General features: G+C 43.5%; 4 protein-coding genes across 18 annotated transcripts in view; 1 reads left to right on the forward strand and 3 right to left on the reverse strand.

The window, feature by feature from the left end:
• Positions 1-2,317, reverse strand: part of SECISBP2 (SECIS binding protein 2) — a 28,847-nt gene extending 26,530 nt beyond the window's left edge. For 10 of the 15 annotated variants that reach the window (XM_056323741.1, XM_056323736.1, XM_056323733.1 and 7 more), the window contains exons 1-2: positions 2,193-2,315; positions 202-347 (exon numbers count right to left, since the gene is read on the reverse strand). In XM_056323741.1, coding sequence (XP_056179716.1) covers positions 202-347; positions 2,193-2,234 — 188 coding nt within the window. In that variant the 5' untranslated portion in view covers positions 2,235-2,315. Of the gene's footprint in view, positions 1-201; positions 348-1,999; positions 2,146-2,192 lie in introns of those variants that run through there. The other 5 variants (XM_056323739.1, XM_056323743.1, XM_056323744.1 and 2 more) reach the window with 5 other exon arrangements.
• Positions 2,318-3,177: 860 nt separating this feature from the next.
• Positions 3,178-5,935, reverse strand: CKS2 (CDC28 protein kinase regulatory subunit 2). Its single transcript, XM_056325590.1, has 3 exons — positions 5,773-5,935; positions 4,626-4,753; positions 3,178-3,501 (listed from the first exon to the last, which is right to left on the reverse strand). Exons 1-3 carry the CDS (start codon positions 5,829-5,831, stop codon positions 3,449-3,451), a joined length of 240 nt encoding a protein of 79 aa, XP_056181565.1. The 5' UTR covers positions 5,832-5,935; the 3' UTR covers positions 3,178-3,448.
• Positions 5,936-12,521: 6,586 nt separating this feature from the next.
• The window catches only part of SHC3 (SHC adaptor protein 3), a 103,969-nt gene continuing 90,439 nt past the window's right edge, over positions 12,522-26,051 (forward strand). The window contains exon 1 of the mRNA XM_056325540.1: positions 12,522-12,896. The gene's annotated coding sequence lies outside the window, so the exon portion shown is untranslated. The remainder of the gene's footprint in view (positions 12,897-26,051) is intronic.
• On the reverse strand, positions 18,977-19,907 carry LOC130142757 (peroxiredoxin-4-like). Its single transcript, XM_056325113.1, is given in 4 exon segments — positions 18,977-19,152; positions 19,154-19,465; positions 19,468-19,536; positions 19,641-19,907. Coding segments are annotated over 4 exon segments (786 nt in total). The 3' UTR covers positions 18,977-19,014.

Raw genomic sequence — 26,051 nt, forward strand, 5'->3', positions numbered from 1 at the left:
AAACCCTCAAGAGTGCTAGACAAGGTACCAGACCTAGGCCCAAAGAACAAAAATGCAAAAACCTAAACCATGAAGGCAATGCACAAACACTTCTATGGCTAGAATATTAATGCATCAGAGTTTTGACTTTGTAAGAGTATTCAGTGTCTGAAACTGGAAGGCTGAAAACCCCAAGAAACAAGATTCAGAAAATAGACATACTTATCCAAAGATGGTTCCTGAACAAATGGGTAGCATGTAGTTAAGTACCTAGGAAAAACACATGCCTCTGATGGTTCTGACCATGCCACAGTTACCGCCGCATGCTTTGGGACAAATGGTTTGACCTCTGCTGACAACTTGATGCCCTAAGAAACAAAACGTTTTTTGGCTACATGCATTTGGAGATTAATGTTGTAAGTGAAAAATACTCATCCTTGTGAGCTTAACTGTCTTTATAGGAAAGTGTCAGTTTGCTCTCTTCTAACAAAACATGCAAAGCAATAAAGCTCACCAAAAGGAAACAGAGGAAGAGGGAAAAACAAACCCAAGGATTCTAAGAGAAATGTGACTGTTCTGGAACGTTATTTCCTTCAATACCCACATTTATAAGTAAATACAAAGGTCAGCTATGGAAAGGGCAGAGGCCTGCTTAACACAAGATGCAGTAAACACTAATATATGAATTCTTAATTTAGAGTTGAATGGCATAAGCTAAAACTCATAAATATACTAGCACTACTGTAAAATAAAACTCTGGAAGTATGTAACAATAATGGCTTTGTGTACATTTGTATTTTATGGCACCCGTCTGAAATGAATACTTAATCATATAGCCTTCTCATTACTGGCACAACACAAATATACTGAAGACAAATTTTCCATTTGTTCTGAATTACCATCAGCTTAAACTGGATATGTATATATGGAAGGACACTGAAATGACATTCAAAGTATTTACTGCCATATTATATGTTATACAGCTTTAGTCACCCTAATACATGCCAGAAGTCATTTCTATAGGTGATTGTGTATTTTGCGGTAACTGACGCAATTAATGAAAACTGGGATTTTTTCACTTGTCAAAGCCGATTTCAATAACTGAGTAACACACAAAGCCTTTAGAAATATTTGAACAGCAATTTCAGTGCTTGACAATATGAGCTGGATTCCCTGCGTCCTCTAGTACAGGGGTCCTCAAACTTTTTAACCAGGGGGCCGGCGCGGATGCAGTGGCAGGCAGCCATCTGCGGATGCTTGGTTTCCCCCCCAGCCCCTGGCGGGGGGGGGGGCGGGGGGGTCTGTAAATACCGGGGGCCGGACTGAGGACCCTGGGGGGCCGTACCCGGCCCGCCGGCCGTAGTTTGAGGACCCCTGATCTAGCGGCTCAGCAGTCCCTTGTATCATAAACGTTTAAAGGGCTCCAATAGCCTAGAGCAAATTACAAATAACTAACTCTTCGCTTTCTGAATTTACCCAGCAGATCCGAAATATACAGTGAACGTACACTGTAACTGCGACAAATAAACCGCGAAATTGGCACAGTGAAGCACACCATATGAAAAGCATGAGCTTGGGAGGTAACTAAAGCATTATTCAACAATCATTGCGTCACCACGACGTGTGTCACTGAAAGCGACTGTGACTGCAGGCTAATCGCCAACTTTAGAGACCCCGAGCCTGGCCAGTAAGTCCTCGTGCAACGCAACGGCGTTGTTCCTGGCTGGGATCTGTGCACCATACTCAAAGCGAGCGGGACGCCTACCTGCCCTCGCAGCAGGAGCTCTGAGCGAGAAGCGGTTTTCATACCCAAGCTCGCCGAGGTAACGCGTGGGGCTCCCGCAGCCAAGCGGCGGGGAGCGGCTGGCTGCGCACCCGCCTCAGCCGTCCCTCCGCCCGCCCCTGCCCCGAGCCAAAGGCCGACCCGAGGCGCCGTGCGAAGCCACCCGCCCTGCCGCGGCGGGGGCCCGCGGGCCGACCGAGCGCTCGGTGCGGCGGCGCCGACCCTGCGCCGACTTACCGCGGCCTCTGCCAGCCCGGCCGCCAGGCGAGAGGGAGACAGCTCGCCGCGGGCCCCGGGGACGAGGCAGGCCGCCCATCTCTCCCACAACGGGCGCAAGCGGAGGCTCCACAACCCCAGTTACGCAGCAGGCCGGGAAAGGCCGGGGAGGGCGCAGGGGCGTGGGAGGAGCCGCCGCCGCCGCCGCCCTTACCTCGCCGCCTCGGCCCGCGCCCGGCCGTCTCTCCGCCGCCATGGCGTGGGCGGGCCGTGGCCCCCGCCCCGCCGCCCCCAGCGCGGCCGCTTCGCCGCCAGCCCGGGCCAGGCCCAGAGGCGCGCCGCGATGACGTCACCGCCGGGGGGTGCCACCGCCCCGCCCCCCCCGGGCCAGGCAGCCGCGGAGCCGCCCGCCGGCGGGGCCCGGGGCCACGCTGAGCACAGCGGGCGTTCGAGGCTGAGTCCGGCGAGCTGCAGTTGTGAGCGGGGGGCACCGGCGAGGAGCAGCCCCGTCCCGGCAGGGCGGCTGAGGCAACAGGTACAGACAGGCCCTGGGGCCTGACCCTCCCTGCTGCGAGGTGCAGCCGATCTTCGTTCCCTCCCAAGAGCAGGGCAGAGGGGCACAAAGGTGTTGCGCTCACAGGCAACAGATCAGCATACAGATTTTTCAGGATCACAAGACAGCACCCAGGAATCCGGTGCTAAAGCCCAGGAGGGAAAAAGCATGGTTTCAGCACAAGTCAGTAAGATTGTTACCGATGGCTTTTTTAATTAAGGTGCCTGCCTGGCACTTGGAGATCCCCACTCAAAGGGGTAAGACACCCCCAAACACCAACAGGCTAGTAATTTAAGCATGTGAGAAGCTAGTCTGAGTATTACCTTACCACCACCAGCTTCCTTTCCAGAGTGCTTGCTGTCCCCCATTCAGATAAGGGCTAGGAACTTTGGCATGTAGGGCAAAATAATTCTTCCAGGGAAAACAAAATAGGTTCACCCAGTTAATCCCCCCCCCCCCCCCCAAGTACATACTGTTAAAAGTTGAACTATTTGTTTTGTCAGGTGAATTAGAACTCTAGGCACTGAGTTTTCTAAGACATGAAAAGAAACTTTATTTCTTTGTGCCTATTACTGAACAGGTGAGTCACCAATTTGAACATGCAGAAAAGTGCAAATGGTACTGAACAGTTAACAGGTCACATTAGTCAGAACATGCACTGCTTTAATAGAAGAAAATTCAGTGAAGACTTAAGTAAGCACTAATGTTAACAGTGAAGGAAGAGTTTCAACAGTCTTCAAACACCATAGCAGCCTACTTTGAATTGCATTTGACTGAGCTTTGTTGCTGTGAATAATACAGCTCATGTACAGATATGGATGTATGATTTGTACATTTCAAAATATTTACTGAATACTACCAAGATATATACACTCATATACAGTTCCAGAAGATTTAGAAGATTGATAACCAGGTATTCATTTCTGCTCATTCTTTGGAAGAGGTCTTCTGAAGAGAAGAATATGCGGTTCTGTGGAAATAAAATGGAACAATGGGTCAGTCTGTCCCCTAAATCCTGATTACAGGAGTTTCTTCCATTTAAAAAATCTTGAACAGTAGTTAAAGATTGCTGTCAAGTAATAAACAGGTTAACTCCACAAATATGGCCCCATGTGTAATATTAACAGACCAACTTTGCAGTAACCTTACAACAGTCAAAGAGGTACTTTTTGAAAGTTTTATACCAAATGTTGGCAGTATCAAACTTAAAATACTTACAGGAGGGAAATACTGGGGAAAATACAGTACTTTTAGTTAGTTTTGGTACTAACTGCCCCTCTACATTAGTCTATTTGATGAGCTTTGTTACTGAAAGTACTCATGCTGTCCTTGTTAGGTACATAGTGTCAAGCATCAACAAAAGCTGCTTGTTAGCTAACAATACAGCCAGCTTATTGATCTGACTTGTCAACTCCTCCAAAAGTATCAAAGTTAACAGTGGTAAGTTATACTGATTTCTTCACAAGCTTGGAATTCCATGCCGCTACAATTCATCTCTCACCACTAACTTTTAGTCAGCCTTGTCAATTCTAAGTTACATTGAATGGCTGTTTTCAGTACATCTAAGTTGGTAGGAGTTTGAGGGCTACACACTCCATCAATTGAAAGACTGGTTTTAAGTGCTGCTTTTATGTAGGCTGCATAACTACAGTTCAAAATATACTGTAAACTTTGCAGAGCATTAATACAGAACCTCATCTACAAAAGCATCTAGTAAGTTTCTGTACAAAAAGCAGGTATGTCAGCTTTATGATTTAAAAATACACTGCATGTAAAGTTTGGTTCAGTCACCGAGACACATTAAAGAGCTTACATGAAGTCTATTTCTATAGGCAGAGGTAGGAAGTGTTTCTGGTTTGTTCACTGATACACATGGTGTCTGAGAGAGGTGATGGTTTAAAAGAAAGGCTGGTTTTTTGCCTGCGTTGACAAATGGCTAAAGTAACAAGGGGATAGAGAGTAATGTAAACATTCAGTAGTGAATTCCATCTGGATTCCACAGGAGCAAATTATGCACTAAACATTTCAGTTGAGCATCAGGCAGTTGATATTTTAGACTCTCTTGTTCACCTAATACTGTTCAGATGTACTTACCTGGCTCGTGGATCATATAGTGAACCCAACCAAAACTTTGCTGAATACCAAGTTGTCTCCACTCTTCTTCAGACATCAGATGGGATTTTGGCACTTGTTTTGAAAGTTCTCTTGGCAGCATCACATGTCTATAGAGGTTTAATTATTAAACACACATTACATGCATAGACCTACACTGAAAGACAGTAAGCACATTCAGTTATGAATACCCACGTTCACTATAAAGCAGCCTAGGGTGCTGAGTGGTACCACTACTTTGATTATGAAGCATCTGTCCCAGAATCCAGTTCTAAAACCACTTTGTCTACTAAAGATCACATCTGTAATGCAACATATATTGAAACAGCCTACTTCCTGGAAGAAATTACATTGCTGGTTTGGAAAGACAGGGCACTATCACCACTTCAGAGCCTGGTCTGTCAGCTGAGGAGAAACATACAGCCTGCTCTCCATATTCGCAAGTTACTTTATCACTTAACAGAAAGTGGAGCATTCAGTCTTGGTTTCGCGATCGTAAGAAGGACACTTTGATCTCTAAACAGAGGAAATGACGGCATCTAAGCGAGCGGGTCAGCGGGGCCCCAGACAGCTTAGGCGGCACAACGCACCCCCTCCCGAGGCCGCACCCCGCCGGCCCGCGCAGCTAGCGCCACCAGCGAGGCTGATGGGCTGGCACTCCCCACGCGTCCCCTGGCGGTCGCCACCCGGGTCTCGTCAGCAGGGGCCGAGCGCTCCCCGCCGGCAGACCCTGCCCGAGCCCAGCTCTGCCACGGCCGCTCCGCCTCCACCGGAGCGGGGAGCCTTCAGCGCCCTCCGGCTGGCTTGGTCTTGCGTTGCTCGCTCGCCGAACAACCACTCTAGAAGGGCCAGCCGAGACCAGCATTCCAAAGCACCCCCACGCCCAGATGGTCGGAAGCTACGTGAAGAAGCGAGGCACGGCTCTTCCCCGCAGGCTTTACGCCCCTCTGCCCCCCCAGAGGCCAGAGCCACGCTCGCTGCCGCCGCCGGCGGAACTTACTCCCTGAGGGCATCGCACAAACCCCGGGAGAGGTGCCGGCCCAAGCCACCCCCCTCCGACAGGGCCACCAAGGAGCCCCCTTCTCATGCCTTCTTGCCGGCCCTCCCGCGCTCAGGCACAGCCTCATACCGGTACTCGTACTGCTCGTCAAAGTACTTGTCGGAATAGTAGATCTGCTTGTTCGCCATAACTAGAGGCGGCGAAGGCGGCAGCAGCAGCCTGCTCAGCCCTCTTCACAGACAACCCCACAAACTGAGCACTCGCTTCCGCGCCCCGCTCCGTTTGAATCTAAGAGCTTAACTGTGATTGGTGTTGCCGGGCCAGCCAATAGCGTACCGCGCCGCCACGCCCGCCGAACCGCCGCGTGACTCGAACGCTCGCTGTTCCACCAATCCCTGGAACGCGCCGGCGGGGTATTACGTAAGGGAGTGACGGTTGGGAGGTAGGCGGGTGGGGGCGCGCGCGCAGCGGCGGCGCGGGGCGCGTGAGGCGCAGGGCCGCGGTGATTGGCTGACCGCCGCCGGGGCCGGGCGGTTCCAGCAGTTTCCAGACTGTACGCGAAGGGGCGGGGGCGGGTGAGGGGGTTGTGGCTGTGAGGCGGCCGTGCAGGGTGCGTATCGTACCTGTGTCGTACCCTTGTCGCGATCGGCTTGGCGCAGCCCTGGCGGCGCGAGCGGCTGCAGTCCGGGCTGTCAAGGGAATTGCTGGTGTCGGGCAGCGGACGAGAGCCTCTTCCAGCCTCTCCGTAAAGCCTCCCGTTTAAATTAAATGTGTGCTGTTCCCTGGTGCCACTTCTGTATGGCATACCCTGGGTGCGGGTGCGTTTTGTGAACTCATGGTGTGCTGGACTATGGGTACTTCACAAACATGGCTGCTCCCTTAAGACTTGCAAGGCCGCACCATCTGTAGTACTTTATGTGCTGTTTTGCTGAGTGCAGACAGAAAATGAACAGGGTGCAGGGGTGTTCACAGCTGTGTGGGGTGTGCACACGGGATTTACAAACATTCTTGCCCAGCAAAACAGTAAACAAACTGCAGTGTTAAAACACAAGTAGCAGCTTGCAAGGATGTGATAAAGAGTCACTGCAGGTCCTTGGGGTATGGATCTGCTAGCATGAGTTTTTTTCAGTAAATGAATACTAAATTCTGTGCTTACCTAAACTCCAGCAGTATTTCTTGACTGTAGTTCTATGAGATTGACATATACTTCATGGAAATGTTGACAGGTGATGTGGTCATTGTTTTTCCCTTCACATACTGTGCCTCCCTGTTACCGAAATCTTGGAATGAAGAACTTACCAACACCAATGTGATGCAGGCAAGCAGACACTTCTTTATTAACGGCTGGGTGCGAGAGTGAGTCCTCTCACGATCAACGCACACCAAGCTTCAAAATCATATACCATATATAGAACTTATTAATACATACTCATTAAATATTCATGCATAATCATAATATTTCCCAAAAATCATTAACATACCCTCCTCCCAAATCCGATGCTGCACAGTAAAGGTTAAAAAAGTCTAGAAATGGGTCTGGGGTACGATTTGGGTAGGTGGTATATGAGTCGTTGGTCACGATCTTCCCCTGCCGGAATTACCTGTTGCTAAAGTTCACGGTTTCTTGGCAGGTAACTGTAAGTTGATCCAGTCGACTCTCCCCAGTTCCCATTAATTCTACATTCTGACATTTCAATGCATTCTCCCAGTCTACCTGTAAATACTGTATCCAATTATCTTCAGTCATCTTGAATCTTAAGTCTATTGTCTAATTATTCCTACTAGGTGATCCTGACCTATTCTTTCGGCCTTGGTGCAGGGCTGTATAGAGGATTTCATAGCAGCTTTTGTTGTGCAACTACTAGTTTCATTAAAATATATTTCTTATTCCTCTATATTTCTATTAAAATGATTTTATAAAATCAAATTAAGTTAATTAATTCCAACTTATTAGCAGATCTGTAACATCCCTACCTGTGGTATGCTGCTGTCTCCTCTCTTTGTTGGGCCTCTGTAGTAAAAGAGGACCAGTTTAATTAGCTTTTGTAGTACGAATAGAAATAATGGGTATTTTCTGTGATCGTGTGTCGCGACGGAGGGAAGACACAGTCACTCAATATGAGTGATCAGCAGACTTCGTTTATTGTCTCTTACAGTCACCTTTTATGCCTTGTTATAATTAGCTCATACATATTACAAAAGTTAAGCTCATTATTGGTTAGTTGCCTAAATACCAAGCCCATCCCTAGTTTCTCTTCTGTAGTTTTCTGTTCCCACCTGCAACATTCTTTTCCCACCAAAATCTTCCTGTTACTGTGTAACAAGGACAGCCAAAGACAGTGTATTTTGCTTTACTTCAGATAAGCTGAGAGCTATGTGCATTTTTGTCCAGCCAGCTGGACTATGTCTATGTGACCTTTTTCAGCTAGCCAGTTATCCACAATTCCCCTGTTTTTATTTTGGGCGACATAGGCTTGGTTGACCATTTTCAATAACAGCGTTTTAACACAGGAAAATACACAGACAACTTATAAAATCTCAGTTCAGAAGTATAATTCCTGAAATACTTGAAAAATAAAGTTAGCTTGAAGCTTTAATTTAGATGCTCTTTCTGTTCCAGTGATATAAAAAGTTTAAAAAATTCAAAGGTAATTTTAAAGTTCTGAACATGGACTAATGCAAGCTCAAAACCCAAAAAGAAACCAAACTGATGTTTGACTAGGAATATTTGCAAATATTTTAGTGGGAAATCCCTGACCATTAACAATTTTCTGTCCAAATAACAACTGCCCTTATGCAACCAACCAGTCCATACATTTTCTGAAGAATACCTCATTGATATCAAAGAATTAACAAAGGGGAAAAATTAGTTCTAAGCTATATACATTCATAAGTGTTTTTTTCAATAGTTACATACAGATTTACACACTAAGCCATAATGGCTTGTAGGTCATACACACAAGAAGAGTACGTTGCTTATCTGTCTGAATGTCTATGCTAAATTTGACAACTGTGCCACAAGCCAAGCCTACATGGGTGCTGTATGTTATGCACGTTCCTTAACAAACAGAAGTATAATAGGTAAATTCCCAAGACCTAGTCCCCAACCTAATTATATTATTTTGTAGCCAATTAAGGAAAATAACACAAATGTGCATATCTACATGTGCACACACCTTTTAGTTCAGAACCAATCTGTGATAAAAGGCCTTAGCCTTATGGCATCATTGAATCTTAACGAGTACAGTAATTAAAAATGCAATTTTTTTTTTAATTTTTAATTAAGTAAGTGCGATTTATGCTGACATTCCCTCAAATGCTACACGTATTTCTCACTCAACTGCCTCAAGTTAAAATAGTAGTATTTGTTAATATGTATTAAAATAGTAGTATTTGTTTAATATGTATTGTTTTTGTATTAATGTATTAATATGTATTAAAATAGTAGTATTTGTTAATATGTATTAAAAAATCATTAATTCTCTACAATAGCAGTTGACTTCCGTAACACTATGTAAGCAAAAGAGGCTTAAGATGGGTTTTCTGAATACTAACAACTTATTTTAGACTGTCTAAACTCAGGTCTTGAAAGATTTCACTCTGCCAGACGTAGAAACACTGTTGCACTCCAGTTGTGATATCCCTTTTCCCAAGTTGTCACATGCACATCTCGCTCAAGCAACATTATTGTTAAAGTTTCTCTCTGCTACATAAAAGCATATTGCACTTGTAGATATAAAAGACAGCAGCCTTACTTAGATTATTACCTTATTACCTCATAACTCTTAGTATACCTTGTATCTCTGATTTCACCACTTCAAAAATTCACCAGAAGCAGATAAAACCACAGCATCAGACTAAACTACACCTTAACTGCTGATTCAAATAAAGGCGTTCTCTTCAGATATGCCTAATGCTTACAAATAATTTTGGCTGGTTTTGATCAAAAACCTATTATTACAATAATGATCATAAATAATAATCCCGTTTGCAAAATGCCTTCAAGCCAGCCTCCTAGTCCCAACCAATTTCCACATTCAGAATACAGCATAAATACAGAATACAGAATAAATTATCTCCATCAAGGCAAAAAGGCTTCTCTTTAAGCACAGAGATGTTTGCTAGTTCAAGGCAGAAACCCATTTCTTGTAGGGGACATCTGAAGCACTTTTTTTGGTGGGTTTGTAATCAATTCCGTATTTTTCCTTGAGAAGCTTAAGCTGTTCCTCTTGTTTCAGGAGTGTTTCCAACTCTGAGTTGTCGAATAGGTCCGTATTTCCCAAAAATATCATACATTTCCTCCGCTGTGATTTTATACGGCAGGTTCCGAATATAAAGGATCCGATTGACCTCTGGGGGCAGCCAGATGTCAGCTCGCTTGGCCGCTTGCATCGCCATGGCGCCGATCGGAGGGGGGGGGATGGTGCCGCCTTGGAGAGAAACCGCGGCCGGGACGGGGCCTGCCGGGCTGCGCCGCCGCTCGCCGCTGCCGCGGGGGTCCCGGATGCTATCCCATACGCTAATAACCCGAGTAATTCCTTTTTACAATCTATGTCCTGAACGCTCCGCTTTTCTAAAAAGCATATGAGCGAATCATACGTCGCTTGTCTCTCCATACCTTCGTCAGCGCTGTTGCAGCCTTTGCGAGACTTCGGCGACGCGTGGCCGGCGGGACCCTCTGTAGGTGCTCCCGGGCGCGGGGACTGTGCCCTTCCGCCTCCTGCGCTGCTTTCAGCACCGGTACCCGAATCTCCGTCGAACCGTGGCTCGCAGGTTCAGCCCTCTCTAGGGTCCCTGTTCGGGCGCCATTTGTCGCGACGGAGGGAAGACACAGTCACTCAATATGAGTGATCGGCAGACTTCGTTTATTGTCTCTTACAGTCACCTTTTATGCCTTGTTATAATTAGCTCATACATATTACAAAAGTTAAGCTCATTATTGGTTAGTTGCCTAAATACCAAGCCCACCCCTAGTTTCTCTTCTGTAGTTTTCTGTTCCCACCTGCAACATTCTTTTCCCACCAAAATCTTCCTGTTATTGTGTAACAAGGACAGCCAAGGACAGTGTATTTTGCTTTACTTCAGCTAAGCTGAGAGCGATGTGCATTTTTGTCCAGCCAGCTGGACTATGTCTATGTGACCCTTTTCAGCTAGCCAGTTATCCACAATCGTGTAGTGCATCTGTCCAAGAACTTCTGATGGGGAAAACAAAAAATTGAACTCTTGAGCGGCGCAAGGGCTGACACACATGTGGTAGGGATCACTGGTTTTAGCAGCATCATTTTTACTGGTACTGCAGCCTGATAAATGCTAAAGTTTAAAAGAGTCTCATGCCTTATAGCCATTAAAAGGCATGCTTTTTCTCTGTGTCTTAGGGCATGTTGACCCAGGTCATTTATGGGCAAAATGAAGTCATTATTTTTTGTGCTGATGTAGTTAATTGTGTGAAATTCCTTTCATTAAAGATCCTCAGCAGGAACATAAATTCCAGTATGACTGTATGAGCCACCTGCAAGTTTTCTAAGGTGCTGGTTGGATTATTCAAAACAGAATACAGGTTGGTATTTTTCAGCTTGGTTCCAGCCAGCACAACTTAATTTTTTTAATACTTAAGGCAGGCAGAGAGTACACAGTAATTTCTGTTATGAATGGTGTTGTGTAATAATGGAAAAGAACATCAGACCACCGAAGGGGTTCAGCTGGACAGAAGATGTTTCATCTGTGTGCTTTCTTTGTAACCCTTCAGCTTACCTGATACACATAGAACATGAGAGAAAATTGACCTTTATGGAAGCCTACGTATAAGCCTCCTTTAAGTTCACCCAGAAATGAAAGCCTAGAGTTGCTTTAAAGCAACTGTTCCTTCTATTGCAAATACTCATACCAAATCATAATTTTGAAGAGGATTAAAAGGATTCTTAGGCAGATACGCATCTGGTTTTGTTCTAGATCCCTCAAATTATTCTGAAAATCCTTGTTCCTGAGGACTGAACAGCTCTATATTTCAGGGAACTGGAAGAGCTAACAAAACTAACATACTGGCTTTATTAATCCAGGGTTAGGAGATCTTATTTAGTACCAAAGTGACATTTTAGCTTCTTTCATAATTTTTTTTCCCTGACAAGACTTAAAAACGTTGATGAATGGTAAGTGATGCCACAGTACCAGGAATTTGTTAACTTCCACTATAAATTTGGTATCTCTTTCCTAAAATAAAAACTTTAATGTTAGGGATATAATTTGTAAAATTACTGAAGTAAAGTAATAAGCTTGCTAAATGGTTAAGCTTGTTGAATGATTAAGCTTGATAATAATTTCCAGGCACATGAATGACTAGAAAAGCATCAGGAGAAGCCAGGATGGATTCACCAAGGCAAAGTCATACTTGACCAACTTGCTAAACTTCTGTGATGAGATGGCCTGACAGAGCCAGAGGGAAGGCAGTGGTTACTGTCTACCTAGACTTCACTACGGCTTTTAACACTATCTCCCCTAATATTTTCATAGATAAACTATTGATGTATGGGCTGAATGTGCAGGCAGTGAGGTGCAGATCACATGAACCTGGAAGGAGTGGCTGATACACCAGAGAGTTGTGCCACCAGGTTGATGGGCTGCAGAAGAGGGCTGAGAGGAACCTCTTGAAGTTGAACAGGGGAAATGAGAAGTCTTGCACCTGGGGAGGCACAACGCCAGGCACCAGTACATGCTGGGAGCCACCCAGCTGGAGATCAGTTTTGCAGAAAAGGACCTGGGAGTCCTTCTGGACACCAAGTTGAGCATGAGCTAACAATGTGCCTTTGCAGCAAAGAAGGCTAATACTATCTTGGGGTGCGTTAGGATGAATGTTGCCAGCAGCTTGAGGGAGGTTATGGATAACTGGCTAGCTGAAAAGGGTCACATAGACATAGTCCAGCTGGCTGGACAAAAATGCACATCACTCTCAGCTTATCTGAAGTAAAGCAAAATACACTGTCCTTGGCTGTCCTTGTTACACAATAACAGGAAGATCGCGATGGGAAAAGAATGTTGCAGGTGGGAACAGAAAACTACAGAAGAGAAACTAGGGGTGGGCTTGGTATTTAGGCAACTAACCAATAATGAGCTTAACTTTTGTAATATGTATGAGCTAATTATAACAAGGCATAAAAGGTGACTGTAAGAGACAATAAAGGAAGTCTGCTGATCACTCTTATTGAGTGACTGTGTCTTCCCTCCGTCGCAACAGGAGGTGACCCCTCCATTCAGCACAGGTGAGGCCACTGCTGGAGTACTGTACCCTGTTCTAGGTTTCCTAGGACAAGGCAGAGATGGAGCTACTGGAGAGTCCAATGAAAGGCCAGAAAGAGGATGAAAGGACTGGAGTATCTCTCGTGTGAGGTGAGACAGAGAGCTGTGACTGTTCAGCTTAGAGGAGGCTTAGGGGGTACCCTATCAATGTGTATAGAAACCTGAAGGCAGGGTGCAAAGAAGAAAAACCCAGGCTTTTACCAGTGGTGTCCAGTAACAGGACAAGAGGCAATGGGCACAAACTGAAATCCTTTTTTTACTGTTAGGGTGATGGGACACTGGCAGAGGTTGCCCAGGGAGCTGCTAAAGTCTCCATCTTTGGAGATCTTCCAAAGCCACTTAGAAATAGAACTGGGCAACAGGGCCTAGGTGGCCCTGCTTGAGCAGGAATGTCAGACCAGATGATTTCCAGAGGTCCCTTCCAACCTCAGCCATGATGTGTGATAGTCTGTGAAACAGGGCTCTTTCAGCATTTTCTTCAGAATATTGTTATACACAAAGGCTGTGACTGTCACACTGGAAAGAAGGGAATAAACTGCTCTGTATCCAGTGTGCAAAGAACAAAAATGCTTAAACTTTGTCAAGGCAGCTTTCTGCTAGACCTTAGGAAACATTTCTTACCAGTACCTAATATAATAATCCAGAACATTTTAGAAAACAATACACCTTGCAGGCATGTTTTAGGTCCAACTGATCCTGTCTCTGATCAGTGATTTCTTTGAGGCCTGTTTCTGTGGTTGTCAGTTATGCCTTCCCATTGTAACTTTTGCCAGTATTGACATGTAGAACAAAAGTAATGTTTTTTTCCAGTGCTCTAGAATGACTTTTTAATGTTAATTGTAATACATTTTCATATTCAACGTTAGTTTCTGGAATTAGGTTTATTAGGTGGTGGTGGATCCAGATCTTGACTCTGAAGCTTCTGAACCAGGTCAGAAGGGAATGAAACCATAAATACTTGTATTTGTTAAAGATAAAAGCTGCTAACTAGCTCTTAATGTACACTTGTGCCTCAACATATTGAAGGCACATACTGAAGCATATATCAAAGAAGCTTGCCATAGTACAGACTGAAAAGAGTTCTACATAACTTCAAGGGTTATAGGTCTGTTCTGAGAAGTGTGAGCTGCTCAGCTGGAAAGGATGCTTCTGCTCAAAGCCCTGTCCAGTTAGCTCTTGATGCTGAAACACAAGGTGAAATAGCAGAATCGTAAAGAGAATATTATTGAGCTGCTCTCTCTGTCTTCTGTAGCTGTTATGCAGGCACGAGTAATTTTGAGCAGCAATAATCTGCGTTCTGTGTGAGAACAGCATGACTATAGCCAGCATAGAGCCTCTTCAGGACTAAAGATGGGCTATGAAATTTTTTTATTATTTCATTTAACTAGATAGGAGTAGATTTAAATCCTCTATGTAACCTGTTCCTTGTGACCAAGGCCATCCACAGAGTTATGTGGGCTATAATTAATAAAAATCTGTTATGATGAAGGGCCCCTGTGCACCTTTCTATTGTATATACAGAATTCAGGATGTAAGTTATGGTGGATATTTTCCATGCTTTTTGAAAGAAGGAAAAGATGCCAAGTTCCCCATCTGTGGTGCATAGCAATTTCTGATTATAAATCTCTACAGCTTTTTCTGTTCAGTTCTATGAGGTATTTGAAAAATTTAAGTTACTTTTACTGTGGTTCGGTTTTAAACATGGCCTTCTAAAACACTGATGTTGGATACTTGAATGTATTTTCCTGAGTAGAACAGCATGTTCACATTCAAGGATCCTTTTGTACTGTCTTCATGAGTCAGAATCATATACACAGTTAATAATTTGGGAATAATTTGAGTGTGAATCACATTTGTAATATATATTGATGAACTGTTACTTGTGCTTTTATCTTTTCCTATGGAAGCAAGGCTTAAACAGTTGTACTCCCCATTGGTTTTTATCCTCAATTAGCTTTTGAACCCATTGGTTGGTTTGGTCAAACTTAATAGAAGTGTTGATAAATAAATTATTGGAGGTTTCATGATAATAGGTGTGCAGATAAAGTAGAAGCACTCTAATGGGGGGTGACATTAAACTCACCTTACTAGGCAAAGAACCTACATGTGAAAAAAGACTTCATATAAATGCCTCAGTGATAAATACCTTTCAGCCTTTGGTGCGCGTGCCTTCTGAGACAGTAAAGCCAATCATTCACAAGCTATGAGTCAGTAGAAAATCAGTCTCACTTAGTTCTGATATTCAGTAAACTAACTTTTTATTTGACTGCAATTTTATTTTCTGGCTTTATATGGTATTTGCTTAGTGTTTCACAACGCCAGTAATCCTCAAAGCACTGATCCTACAGACTTATTCAGGCCACTCATATGTGTTATATTAACAATATTTGTCTTTGCAGACTTGATATTCAAAATTAGTTTACCTCATTTTAGATACTTAAATTTGGATTTCTTGCCTTACTCAATTTGAAAAACATTTTTATAAGCATAGAGTTGTTCATGTGCTAATTAACTTCCCCTTAATTAATGAAAGTTGAATATTTTTGGTTTGGTTTTTGGTTCTCACAAAAACGTGAACCAGGCCTTGGAGACACCAAAGAATAATACTGTGTTTTGATGGTTTAGTTGTCTGTAAATAAGCTAAAGTAAGAGTTGAAAATAATCTAGCTGAATTACTGAGGATTTCCATCTGAGAGAGGATAAATTGACTTGAGAAATAGAGCCAGTTATGATACACGTGCCTTCCAGTATCTGTGCTTGTTCAAGAACTGCATTTTAAAGGCATTCCTGAATAAACTACTCCCAAGTCATAGAAGAGGCCAGCTTGCAAGGTGGGTGTAGAGATACAGAACGTCTGCAATCCATCCAGATCCTTGCAGAGCTTGGAAACTAGTGTCGATCTGTGTCATTTCATTGAGGTTTAACTCTCTCTGTCTTTCTATGGATTTTCTTCTGAAAGGAATGATCAGAACCTCATCTAAAGACTACAACTTGGATCTGAAAAGGAGCCACACTCAAGTGTTCCCATGTTAAAATCAATAATGCTGAATTTAGCAGATCATGATTTCCATAGCAACCAATGCGAATACAACAAGTTCAGGACAGTACCGTGTAGTGACTGGAGAATCAAGCACAAAAAGATGCTGTCAAACGAGGCACAGTCCTGCTCAGATTTTTCCTGTAGGCTGTGCAACATGGCAGTACCTCAAAGTGGACGAATGGCAAAAAAATCTGTAGTGGAATCTCAGAGTTCTTCAGTTACTGAATATTTTTGACACAGTGGTTAAATAATTTGAGTAAAAATTTTGTTTAAACTTAAAACAAATGTCAGTGCTAGACCTGAGAAAAGGTCCTTATAGCCAAATGTAGCTCTGCAGATTTCTGTAATGGATGCCTTCCATAATGGAGTAGTTTAAGAGTCAGAGAAGTATGTCCCCATATTTTTCTTGACTCTAGGGGGTTGCTGATGAGGGATTTTTTTTTTGCAAATAACAAGCCCAAGTGGATTTTTGTTTCAGTATTTTTCCAGTCATTTTTGGGCCAAACATTCTGTCTCCACAGTATCTTTTTGCAAGGAGTTCCATGGATTAACAAGTTCCTTTATGAGAACAAGACTCTTGTTCATGTTAAATCGGCCACAGCTGGGTTTTGTGTTGGAAGAGCCTGTGAATGCTTTATTAATTAGCCCAGATGTTTGTGGTTTCCAGAGGTAGGGTTTATATGCTATAGGATTAGAGGCTAGGATTTCAAATATGAGCCCAAAGCATAGACTTCTTTTTTTCTTCTGTTGCAGCACAAACAAGTTAGCAAGCTGCAACACCAGTCAGGTTCTACTGTCCGTACTGTTTCTCCTTCCTCCAGAGGCCAGACCACACTGCTCCTCCTCCATCAGACCACCTCTCCCACACTCCTCAGAGCTATTTAACCACTTTGCAGGAGTGAGCTACAGCTGCACATCATCCATGTCAATCAACCCACTGCCTCTGAGGCAAGGCCACAGCTGCATGTTATCAGTGTTAATCAACCCACTGCCTTCATTCCTCTACAATTCCCCCTTTTTGTTTTTAACCAAAAAGGCCATGTCTATCATCCATTGTAGGGCCCTTGGCAGGATATGTGGAAAGGCTGTTCAGGTTGAGTGAAGAAGGCACAAAACTGTGTCTGATTCAGGCCTCACATCAGGGTCACCCAGATGTTGTGACTCCCCTCTCAAGGGGTCTGTGGAACAGCCGGTATCTGATGTCCTCTTGTCAGTTCTAGATCTAAAACAGGCTTAACACCTAGCAGGAAGCCACCGTGGACCTGCATCTGTGGAGACACAAGCGTACCCTTGTTGCCAGGTAATTATATCCCATGGGCCTGTCCACTTTCGCGTTTGTAGGTCTCACATTAAGACCTTTGCTCAGATAGGAGGATCTCCTACCTGCAAAGACAAGATATGTGAGATAATCACAGTACACTTTTTCTTGGCCGGCACAGTCAAATAATTCAATGTATACACAGCTTTCCATAGATGAGCATGCGGAGTCTCAGAACCCATTCCCCCTATTTGGTTTTCAGGAAGTAGCTTTAAAGTATGGTGAACACTTTTCACAATGGCTTGGCCAGTCAGGGAATGCAGGATGCCAGTAACATGTTCCACCCACCAAGAGGCAAGGAACTTGGCCACGCGTGCAGATGAATATGCTGGTCCATCATCTGTCTTGAGACGTTTTGGAACCCCCAGAGCAGCCCAAGCCTGTCGAAGATGTGAAATGGCGCCCAGAGCCTTCTCCTCCTCAGTGTGGGCCGATGCCCACACAACTTTTGATGGAGACACGAACATACTGTAAATGACCAAAAGAAGGCACATGTCCTAGGTCAGTTTGCCACAGAACCAAGGATTAACCCCTCACAGAAATGTCAGTCCAGGACCCAATCGCTGACACTCTGGACAAGCAGCAATGATGGATTTTGCATCCGCAGAAGATATTTTAAATTGATGGACCAATTCCTGAGCCCCCTATGAAAAAACTGATGAGACATGAGGGTCTGTCATATCACATCCAACACTGCAAGAGTTCAAGCAGGAGCTGCAAGAGCATCAGCCTGGGCATTTCCTTCACAGACGAATCCTGGCAATCCAATGTGACTGCGGAAGTGCAGAATGTAATATCTACATTGGCTCACTATTACCCATAAAGTTTTTAATAAAAAAACAGTTGTTCTGAATGTACCTCCTTAAGCAGCACATGGTCAATGTGTCATGCAACATCTGTAACATAAGCAGAGTCTGTAACAACGTTTACAGCATATCGAGAAAACATTTTAAAGGCAACAATGACAGCACTAAGTTCAACCAATTGTGGTGATCCCTGTGTCAAGTGTATCAATTCCTGCCATTGTTTCCCATCATACCAAGTGACCACTGTCTTTCCTGATTTCCCAGAACCATCCATAAAGACTGCAGGGCCTTGCACTGGGCTGTCTGCCTCCAGCGGCTTTTGAAGTATTTGTAAGTCTGAATAATAGTAACAATTTATGACTGGGAAGATGATAGGATATTTGTCCCTTAAATCCTTCCAGAGCTACCTGAAATGGTAAACTGTTTGCCAAACACCAGCTTATGTCTTGTAAAAAGCACACAAGTAATGGCAGTCTAACTTTCACAGTAGCACTCTATACTCTTGACATGAAGCATGCTCATGTCACTTGTCATAGATCCTCAATGAACGACACAGAAGGATGGCCTGCATCTCAATTATTTTAGTATGCCAAAAAGTACTGAAATATTTGTGCTGATTCTTCATGGCCTCATATTTTGTACAGATTTATGCTTGTGACAGATGGTGTATGTAATGCCTTACTTCTGACTAAGGGACACTTTATGCCCTGCATTCTCATGGATGCGAAGCAAAATGTGAATTAGCATTCTAGAAACAACTTATGGATGTACCGGGACCACAGAATCTTGTAGCAGGGCAATAAAACCACTTTATTCATTGCATGAGGCTAGTCCCTAATGCTATTGAGTACCTTTCTTCCAAAAAGCTACAAATACAGCTTTCAATCTAAATAAAACAATCTTTAACATGAAAGTATTTAAGACGGCACCTTCTCCACATTTGTCTTGTATGCTTGTACTAAACTAAGCGTTTTATCCACTGATCTCCCAACAGGAAGGTCATCCATTGTTATCTGCTGAAGGATTCTCTTATTGCCAACAAAGAAGAGGCCTCTAAAGTGTATGCCCTTGATCTTCCAGATATACTCTGTAATCCTTTGAAATGTGGTGTATCAAATCCAAAAGAAGTGGAATCCTTATAAGTCCGAGTCCTTCTTGTTTTTGAGACGTATTAATCAAGTCAAGAGGATAGAAGAGGATGACAAGATGTTTTCCTTCATAGTCTATTAACTTCAGCTCTTTAAACTCTCCGTTAATGTCTGCTGTTCCTTCCCAGTAAGGTGCTGGCTTGGAGATTTTGGCCTGGCTGAAGTGAAGCAAGTGGTTGGAAATAGGGACGCGAGCCACATCGCCAGGGTAGACCTGCCCCACCCCCACCCCCCAGTGTAGTAATGGCATTGCTTGTCTTCCCACTGCCGCGCTGTGCGCAGTTCCTTTGCCTTGTCTGCCAGCACTCATTCCATTGGCCCAGCAATCCCATGGGATGATAGTTAGCAATGGCAACATATAAACTTATTGGAGTTTCTAAGTCTACATGGTGTACCCTTTTCTGTTGCAGGCCATCAGCCAGCTTCTCTAGGGCTAAGGTGGCTTCTTTGGTTAGTGATTGGGGAGACATTAAATCAGTGTCACCCTTCAACAGATCGAAGAGTGGTTTCAATTGGTCTGTTTTAAGGCCCAAGTATGGCCTTACCCAGTTTATGGTCCCTAGTAATTTTTGCAAGTCATTTAGGGTTCTGACATTTACTGGGAGCTGGATAGACTGTGGCTCAAGCGTTTCATCTAGGTCTTTAACTCCCAGTATTTCCATGGGGCTTATTGTTGAATCTTTTCTGGTGCTATACATAGCCCAAAGGTGGCCAACAACTGCTGCAAGACAGGATACACTTGTTGAAGTTCAGCCTTATTTGCAGCTGATACAGGAATATAATTCATATAATGATAGCAATACAGTTGTGGAAACTGTTCCTGTACAGGTGACAATGCCTTTGCTACATCCCATTGGCATGTAGGACGACTGTTTTTCATACCCTGCAGCAACACTGTCCATTGGTATCACTTACAAGGAGTCATATTGTTTCTTCTAGGTATGGAAAAAGCAGATTTACACTTATCAGCTTCATGTAAAGGGATAGTGAAAAAACAATCTTTTAAATCAATTACCAAAATGTCCTGGTTTTGTGTGATCATCGTTGGGGAAGGCATGCCCGATTGCAGGGCTCCCATTCCCTCCATTACATCATTTACTTTCCTTAAATCTTGTAAACAGGCGCCATTTGCCTGATTTCTTTTTTTATTGCAAACACAGGTGTATTCCAAAGACTATGGGAATGTTCCAGGTGACCTTATGCTAGTTGTTCTTCTACTAATTGCTGGAGGGCTACACATTTTTCCTCAGGAAGGGGCCACTGTTCCACCCAAACAGGGGTATCTGTCATCCAAGTCAAAGGCAGAGTAGGTCTTTGTACGCCCCCCATCACAGTGGCCCCTATTAAAAATATTTCTGGGTACCAATGATGACTCCCCATTGTCCCAAAACATCCTGTCCCCACAGATTCAGAGGGACATCAAGCATGCAGGGACAGATTGTTGCTGTCTGGCCCTCAGTGTTTCGAACTTGCACCAAATACCAACTTAGGACACTGTGTCACACCACCCACTCCCACCAATACGGAACCTGCCAAACAGACAGGCCAAGAGCAAGGCCAGATGTGCACAGATATAATAGTTACATCTGCTCCCGTGTCAGTCATTCCAGTCACCTGTATTGCAGAAGGGGTCCCTTTGGCAAAGGTGATTTTACAGGTTAGAGTTGGTCAAGTATTTTGTATGCTCCAGGTCCAGAAAATTTGCAGTGTTCCTGTTGAACTAAACCTTTATTTGCCCTGGACTTTGTCATGGGCATCATTAACTTGCATCCAGAAAGGAATTAATTGTGCAGTCAGGCTACCTTCAGGAATTGACATGGAGGAGGGGGTCCACACCATTGCTTGAATCTGACCCGTATAATCTGTATCAATGACTCCTGGTAAAGCAAACCAACCTTGTAAAGTTACACTAGAATGTCCAAGCAACAGCACACTCAATTTATTGCTGATGGGTCCCATGGCATTCAGTGGGACCTTATGTATTTATCATCCCCTATTGTGATGGCGGTTGCTGTGGTGACATCCAATCCAGCACTCCATGAAGTCTGGGCTGACAGTTGGCTGCATAAGCCTGAAGTTGTTGTGGAGGATTCATCTGTATCATCATGTGGTTCCTCCCTGCATTCCTCCCCCCCATTTCCCTGCTTTCTGTTGCCACCTACAAGTAACTGTCCTTGAGTGTTACGTTTAGGTCTACAGTATTTTGCAAAATGCCCTGTTTTTTTGCCCAAAATGCAAAAAGCCATCAGCCCTTCCCAGCCTCGATATCTTTGGACAGTCCTTCTTTAGGTGACCTTCTTGCCCACATATGTAACAGCAGCAGACGACCCTGACTGCACCAGAAAAGGTCTTTGCCAGGTGCTCCATTTGGAAAGCAGTGGTTCTAACCTTCCCACATACATCCATTAATTCTATTAAAGCGGGATTATCATTCGCCATGCCTGCAGTCACCTTTCTACAATCCTCATTTGCATTGTCCTTAGCTAATTGGAGTAACAATGGTTCCTTAGCTGCCCCATTCTGTATTTGCTTGTCTAAGGTGTCTCTCAACCTATCCAGGAATGACACATACCCCTCATTTGGACCTTATTTTACTGTGGTCCATGATTGTTGTGGAGCGCCATGATCTGGGACCTGCAATAAAGCTTGGAGAGCTAAACTTTTTCCCTGCCGCAGGACTAAAGGATGTAAACAAGCTTGTAACTGCAGAGAATTAACCAGCGCCTCCCCCATAAATTGTGGAATCCCTGCCCGAAAACATGGGTCATCCTGGGGGTATTCTAAATTCAGCAATGATTGTTCATTCACCAGGCACCTCCAATTTGACTCAAACATTAACATTCGCATAGGGGTCAATATAATTTGCGCAACCATACAGCAATCATGAGCAGTAAGCTCTGCTATGAAAAGACTACGTAACAATGATTGAGCATAGGGTGAGCCTATTCCATGCTGTATACAGGTTGATCTTAAGTCTTAACAGCCCCCAGTTGAAAGGTTCCCACTCAGTGGGAGAACTACCATCCCTATGAAGCACGGGCATGTTAACACCCCACCCCCCATGGTGGTTGTAGCATTGATATCCCATTCCACAAGTGCTCAAAAAGTAATTTTCCTGCATTTTGCCATGTCTGAACACTGGAGACATTTTTCAGCATAACTAGCACATCATTTACTTTGCACCATCCTAGCAAAGTTATTATTACCTTCTTGTTATATTTTATGCTTCTTTTTTCAAATATATCTAAGCATTTTGTTAACATAGAATTTTCTTCTTTTGTACCCATATCAATTAGTCCCCAACTACATCAGGCACCAAAACTTGCCATTTCAGTTAAGATGGACAACAAATATTACAGTATACCCATATTGATTAGTTGTCAACAGCTCACCTCTTACAGTGTCTGTTATGGGTCACAGGCTCTCCCACTTGCCTCAGCTATGTTGGGCACCAGTTGTTGTAGTCTGAGTCCAACTCAGTCAGCCTCACACAGGGCACCAATTGTCACAGCACAAACAACCTGCAACAAGGCTTTTACCATCAGTCATGTTCTATTGCCCATACTGCCTCTCCTTCCTCCAGAAGCCAGACCACACTACTCCTCCTCCATTCAGACCACACTCCTCAGGGCTATTTAGCCACTTTGCAGGAGTGAGCTACAGCTGCACATCATCCATGTCAATCAACCCACTGCCTCTGAGGCAAGGCCACAGCTGCATGTTACCAGTGTTAATCAACCCACTGCCTTCATTCCTCTACATTTCTCTCTTCCCCTTAGGTAAATATTCCTGATTGTATTTCTGTGAAGTTACTCAGATGTTGAAGATGAATCACTTGTAAATTTTGTACATACACAGGAAGGAAAGCAAATGTATGTGAGCTGCAAATACATGTGTTTACAACTATTTTAAACCCCTTTAATAGGTTCCTACAGAATCTTGTTTATTTAAAGTAGTAGAAGATGACTGAATTCAAATGAAATTGAATGGGATCTGAGTAAACCACATATATACAAATAGTTTTGCCTATGATTGTTGTAACAATATGAAGTTTAAAATAGCCATGGGAGGGCTCATTGATTTATTGTTAAATGGCAAGCTGGTCTTTGAAAGCAGTACTTGCAGTTCTTGGCTAAGGTGGTATTAATTGGTGCACTAACCATTTGAAGAAGACTGGATGCAGAATTTTTGCACAGAATGGGCAGAAAGCACTTACATTTTCATCTCAAAGAATAACACTTTTGTGATTAATACCTGTGTCATGGTATGGGAACATTTACAAAGGTTTGGAAGGTAGGAGGATCTAAATGTCATAGAATAACATACAGGACGAGTTCACATTCCCTTACCATAAAAATCTAAAAAGTTGTCCTGTCAGCCAGCAGGGTTTCCTCATTTCGAGGAGCCACCCACACATCTGACAGATTTTCCCTTCCCTCTTGTGTTCTGCGGGTGACACCGAAGCCTCAGCAATGAGTCAGGCCCAGGGTTGTCTTTTTGAACTACTTGGTAGAGCTGGGATCAAATGCAACATATTTAATTGGTGTCAGTTTCTCCTGGCATTTTGCATCAAGGCTTTCTTTTATGGCAGTTAAACAGAATTTAGTTTTCAAGAACTTTTGGAACAATAAATTCTACTTATATATTCTAATCTTTTTGTATTTTTCTCAGGTTTTTTCCTTTGTCCTTGTTTTTTCTATAATCTCTTTTTGATATGTAGATCACCATCCTATCCTGGATACAATAAATGCAGCCAAACAGTTTATATTCAGTATTGCCATCTTGCTTGAGTACACAGCACTATTGACCACTCTTCTGTGGGATAAACATGCTGAAGAAAATACGCTGCTCCTGTAGTGATTTTTCCTATCCTGTGTGGGTTTTTATCATTTTCTCTGTTCCTGTGAGTATGTATTGTCCCAGAACATCACTAAGTCTGTTATCTTCCTTCATGGAAACTCACCTGATTTGTTGTTCTCCAGTGGTCATTTTCATTTCTGCTTATTTCCAAATATTTCTTTTGCACTGAATAGTGTTTGAATTCTTTCCCATGATTCTGAATCGTGCATTTTGCAAGCTAATTCTGTCTTTTTTTTATCCCTGCTTACATGTTTTGACTTTCAGTGTTCCCAGTGACTCCATTCTTTCTTTATTTTACATACTAGAGCTGTCATCTGCTGTAGGGGATACAACGAACTTTGAATTTGTCTTGGCAGGTAACTCTCCTCCATCATTCAAAATTAAGCATACATTTTTTTAGTTTCTTAGTGCTTAACCCACATCTTCCTAACAATCAGCTTTCTAGTCATTCATCTAAAGAAAAATATCCACCAGTGAAACTCTCCCATTATACGTTACCATGCAGTATCTATATAGGAAATAATCTAACAGTTATAACATAGATGGGAAGAAGATTCTACCTGGGAATAAATTTTGTCAGAGTCCATTCTTCCTACTGCTTAGACTAAAAATGTGCATCAAACTCACTTCTGCATTGCATTTTCCCCACTCTTGTTCATGGGGCCATGCTGCAAATTTTATACAAAAGTAACCTTCGGATGAGTTCACTTCTAAAAGTGGTGTATGGTGGTGTCCTACTTTTGGCTGGGATGGAGTTAACTTTCTTCTTAGTAGCTAGTACAGTGCTGTGTTTTGGCTATGATGTGAGAACAATCAGTATGGTTGATAACCATAGTGATGTTTTCAGTTTTTGCTGGGTAGTGTTTATACTAAGTCAAGGACTTTTCAGTTTCTTGGGCCCTGCTAGCCAGAGGGCTGGAGGGGCATAAGAGACTGGGAAGGGACACGGCCAGGTCAGCTGACCTGAACCACCCAAAGAGGTATTCCATACTGTGGGACATCATGCTTGGTGTATAAACTTAGAGGGTTGGCTGGGAGGGATCGTTGCTCGGGGACTGGCTGAGCATTGGTCAGTGGGTGCTGAGCAGTTGTACTGAGCATCACTTGTTTTTTTCCTTTTCCCTTCCTTTGGATTTTACTCTTGTCCCCCACCTTTCCATCCTAATTGTTATTATTATTATTATTGTTATTATTGTTGTTCTTATCTCTTTATTCTGCTTAAATTATTAAGTTGTTCTTATCTCAACCCTGAAGATTTACATTCCTTTCCAATTCTCCTCTCCACCCCTCTGGGCAGGGGGGAGTGAGCAAGCAGCTGTGTGGTGCTTGGTTGCTGGCTGGGGTTAAACCACGGCAGCTGGAAATATGCGCAGTTTAAAACCTTGTCCTTTTTTCCAGCTCTGTCCTTTAATGAAAGGGATTGCCTCTGCCTTGAACTATTCCTGTTAGAAGAACATAGGAAAACGTGCCTTTTTTCAGTTATCTAAAGAATATCCTTGACTGAAGTCTTGCTTGGCCATGCTTGAATCTTACATCATTACATACATGTATATACAGACTGACCTTTAAGAAAAACAAGTTTAGCAAATTCATAGAAGAAAAACACAGGCAAACTGATTCAGCTGGCTTTACAGGTATTAAAACTTAATGCCTTTTCTTGTTTTTTAGCAGCACGTCAGCAGTGTTGTCATGGGTACTGAGCCAGGTCCTGTTTTGTGAGCTTGCAGACGTGCTAAAAATGGGATGTTCCCTTCCCACCAGTTAACCATTCTTAGGGACTTCATTGAGTATCCACTGAAATCAATTAAAAGTCTTATGTCATCTCAGCAGATTTTGGACTAGGATGTAAGCAAACAGGAGAATGCCAACAAATGTTGTTTCATAATAGTTGTCAGGGACTTTTTAAATCTGATTCCACTGTTCAAAATTAGATACATGTTTTGAGG

Source organism: Falco biarmicus, chromosome Z (genome assembly GCF_023638135.1).
Source record: "Falco biarmicus isolate bFalBia1 chromosome Z, bFalBia1.pri, whole genome shotgun sequence".
Taxonomy (NCBI): domain Eukaryota; kingdom Metazoa; phylum Chordata; class Aves; order Falconiformes; family Falconidae; genus Falco; species Falco biarmicus.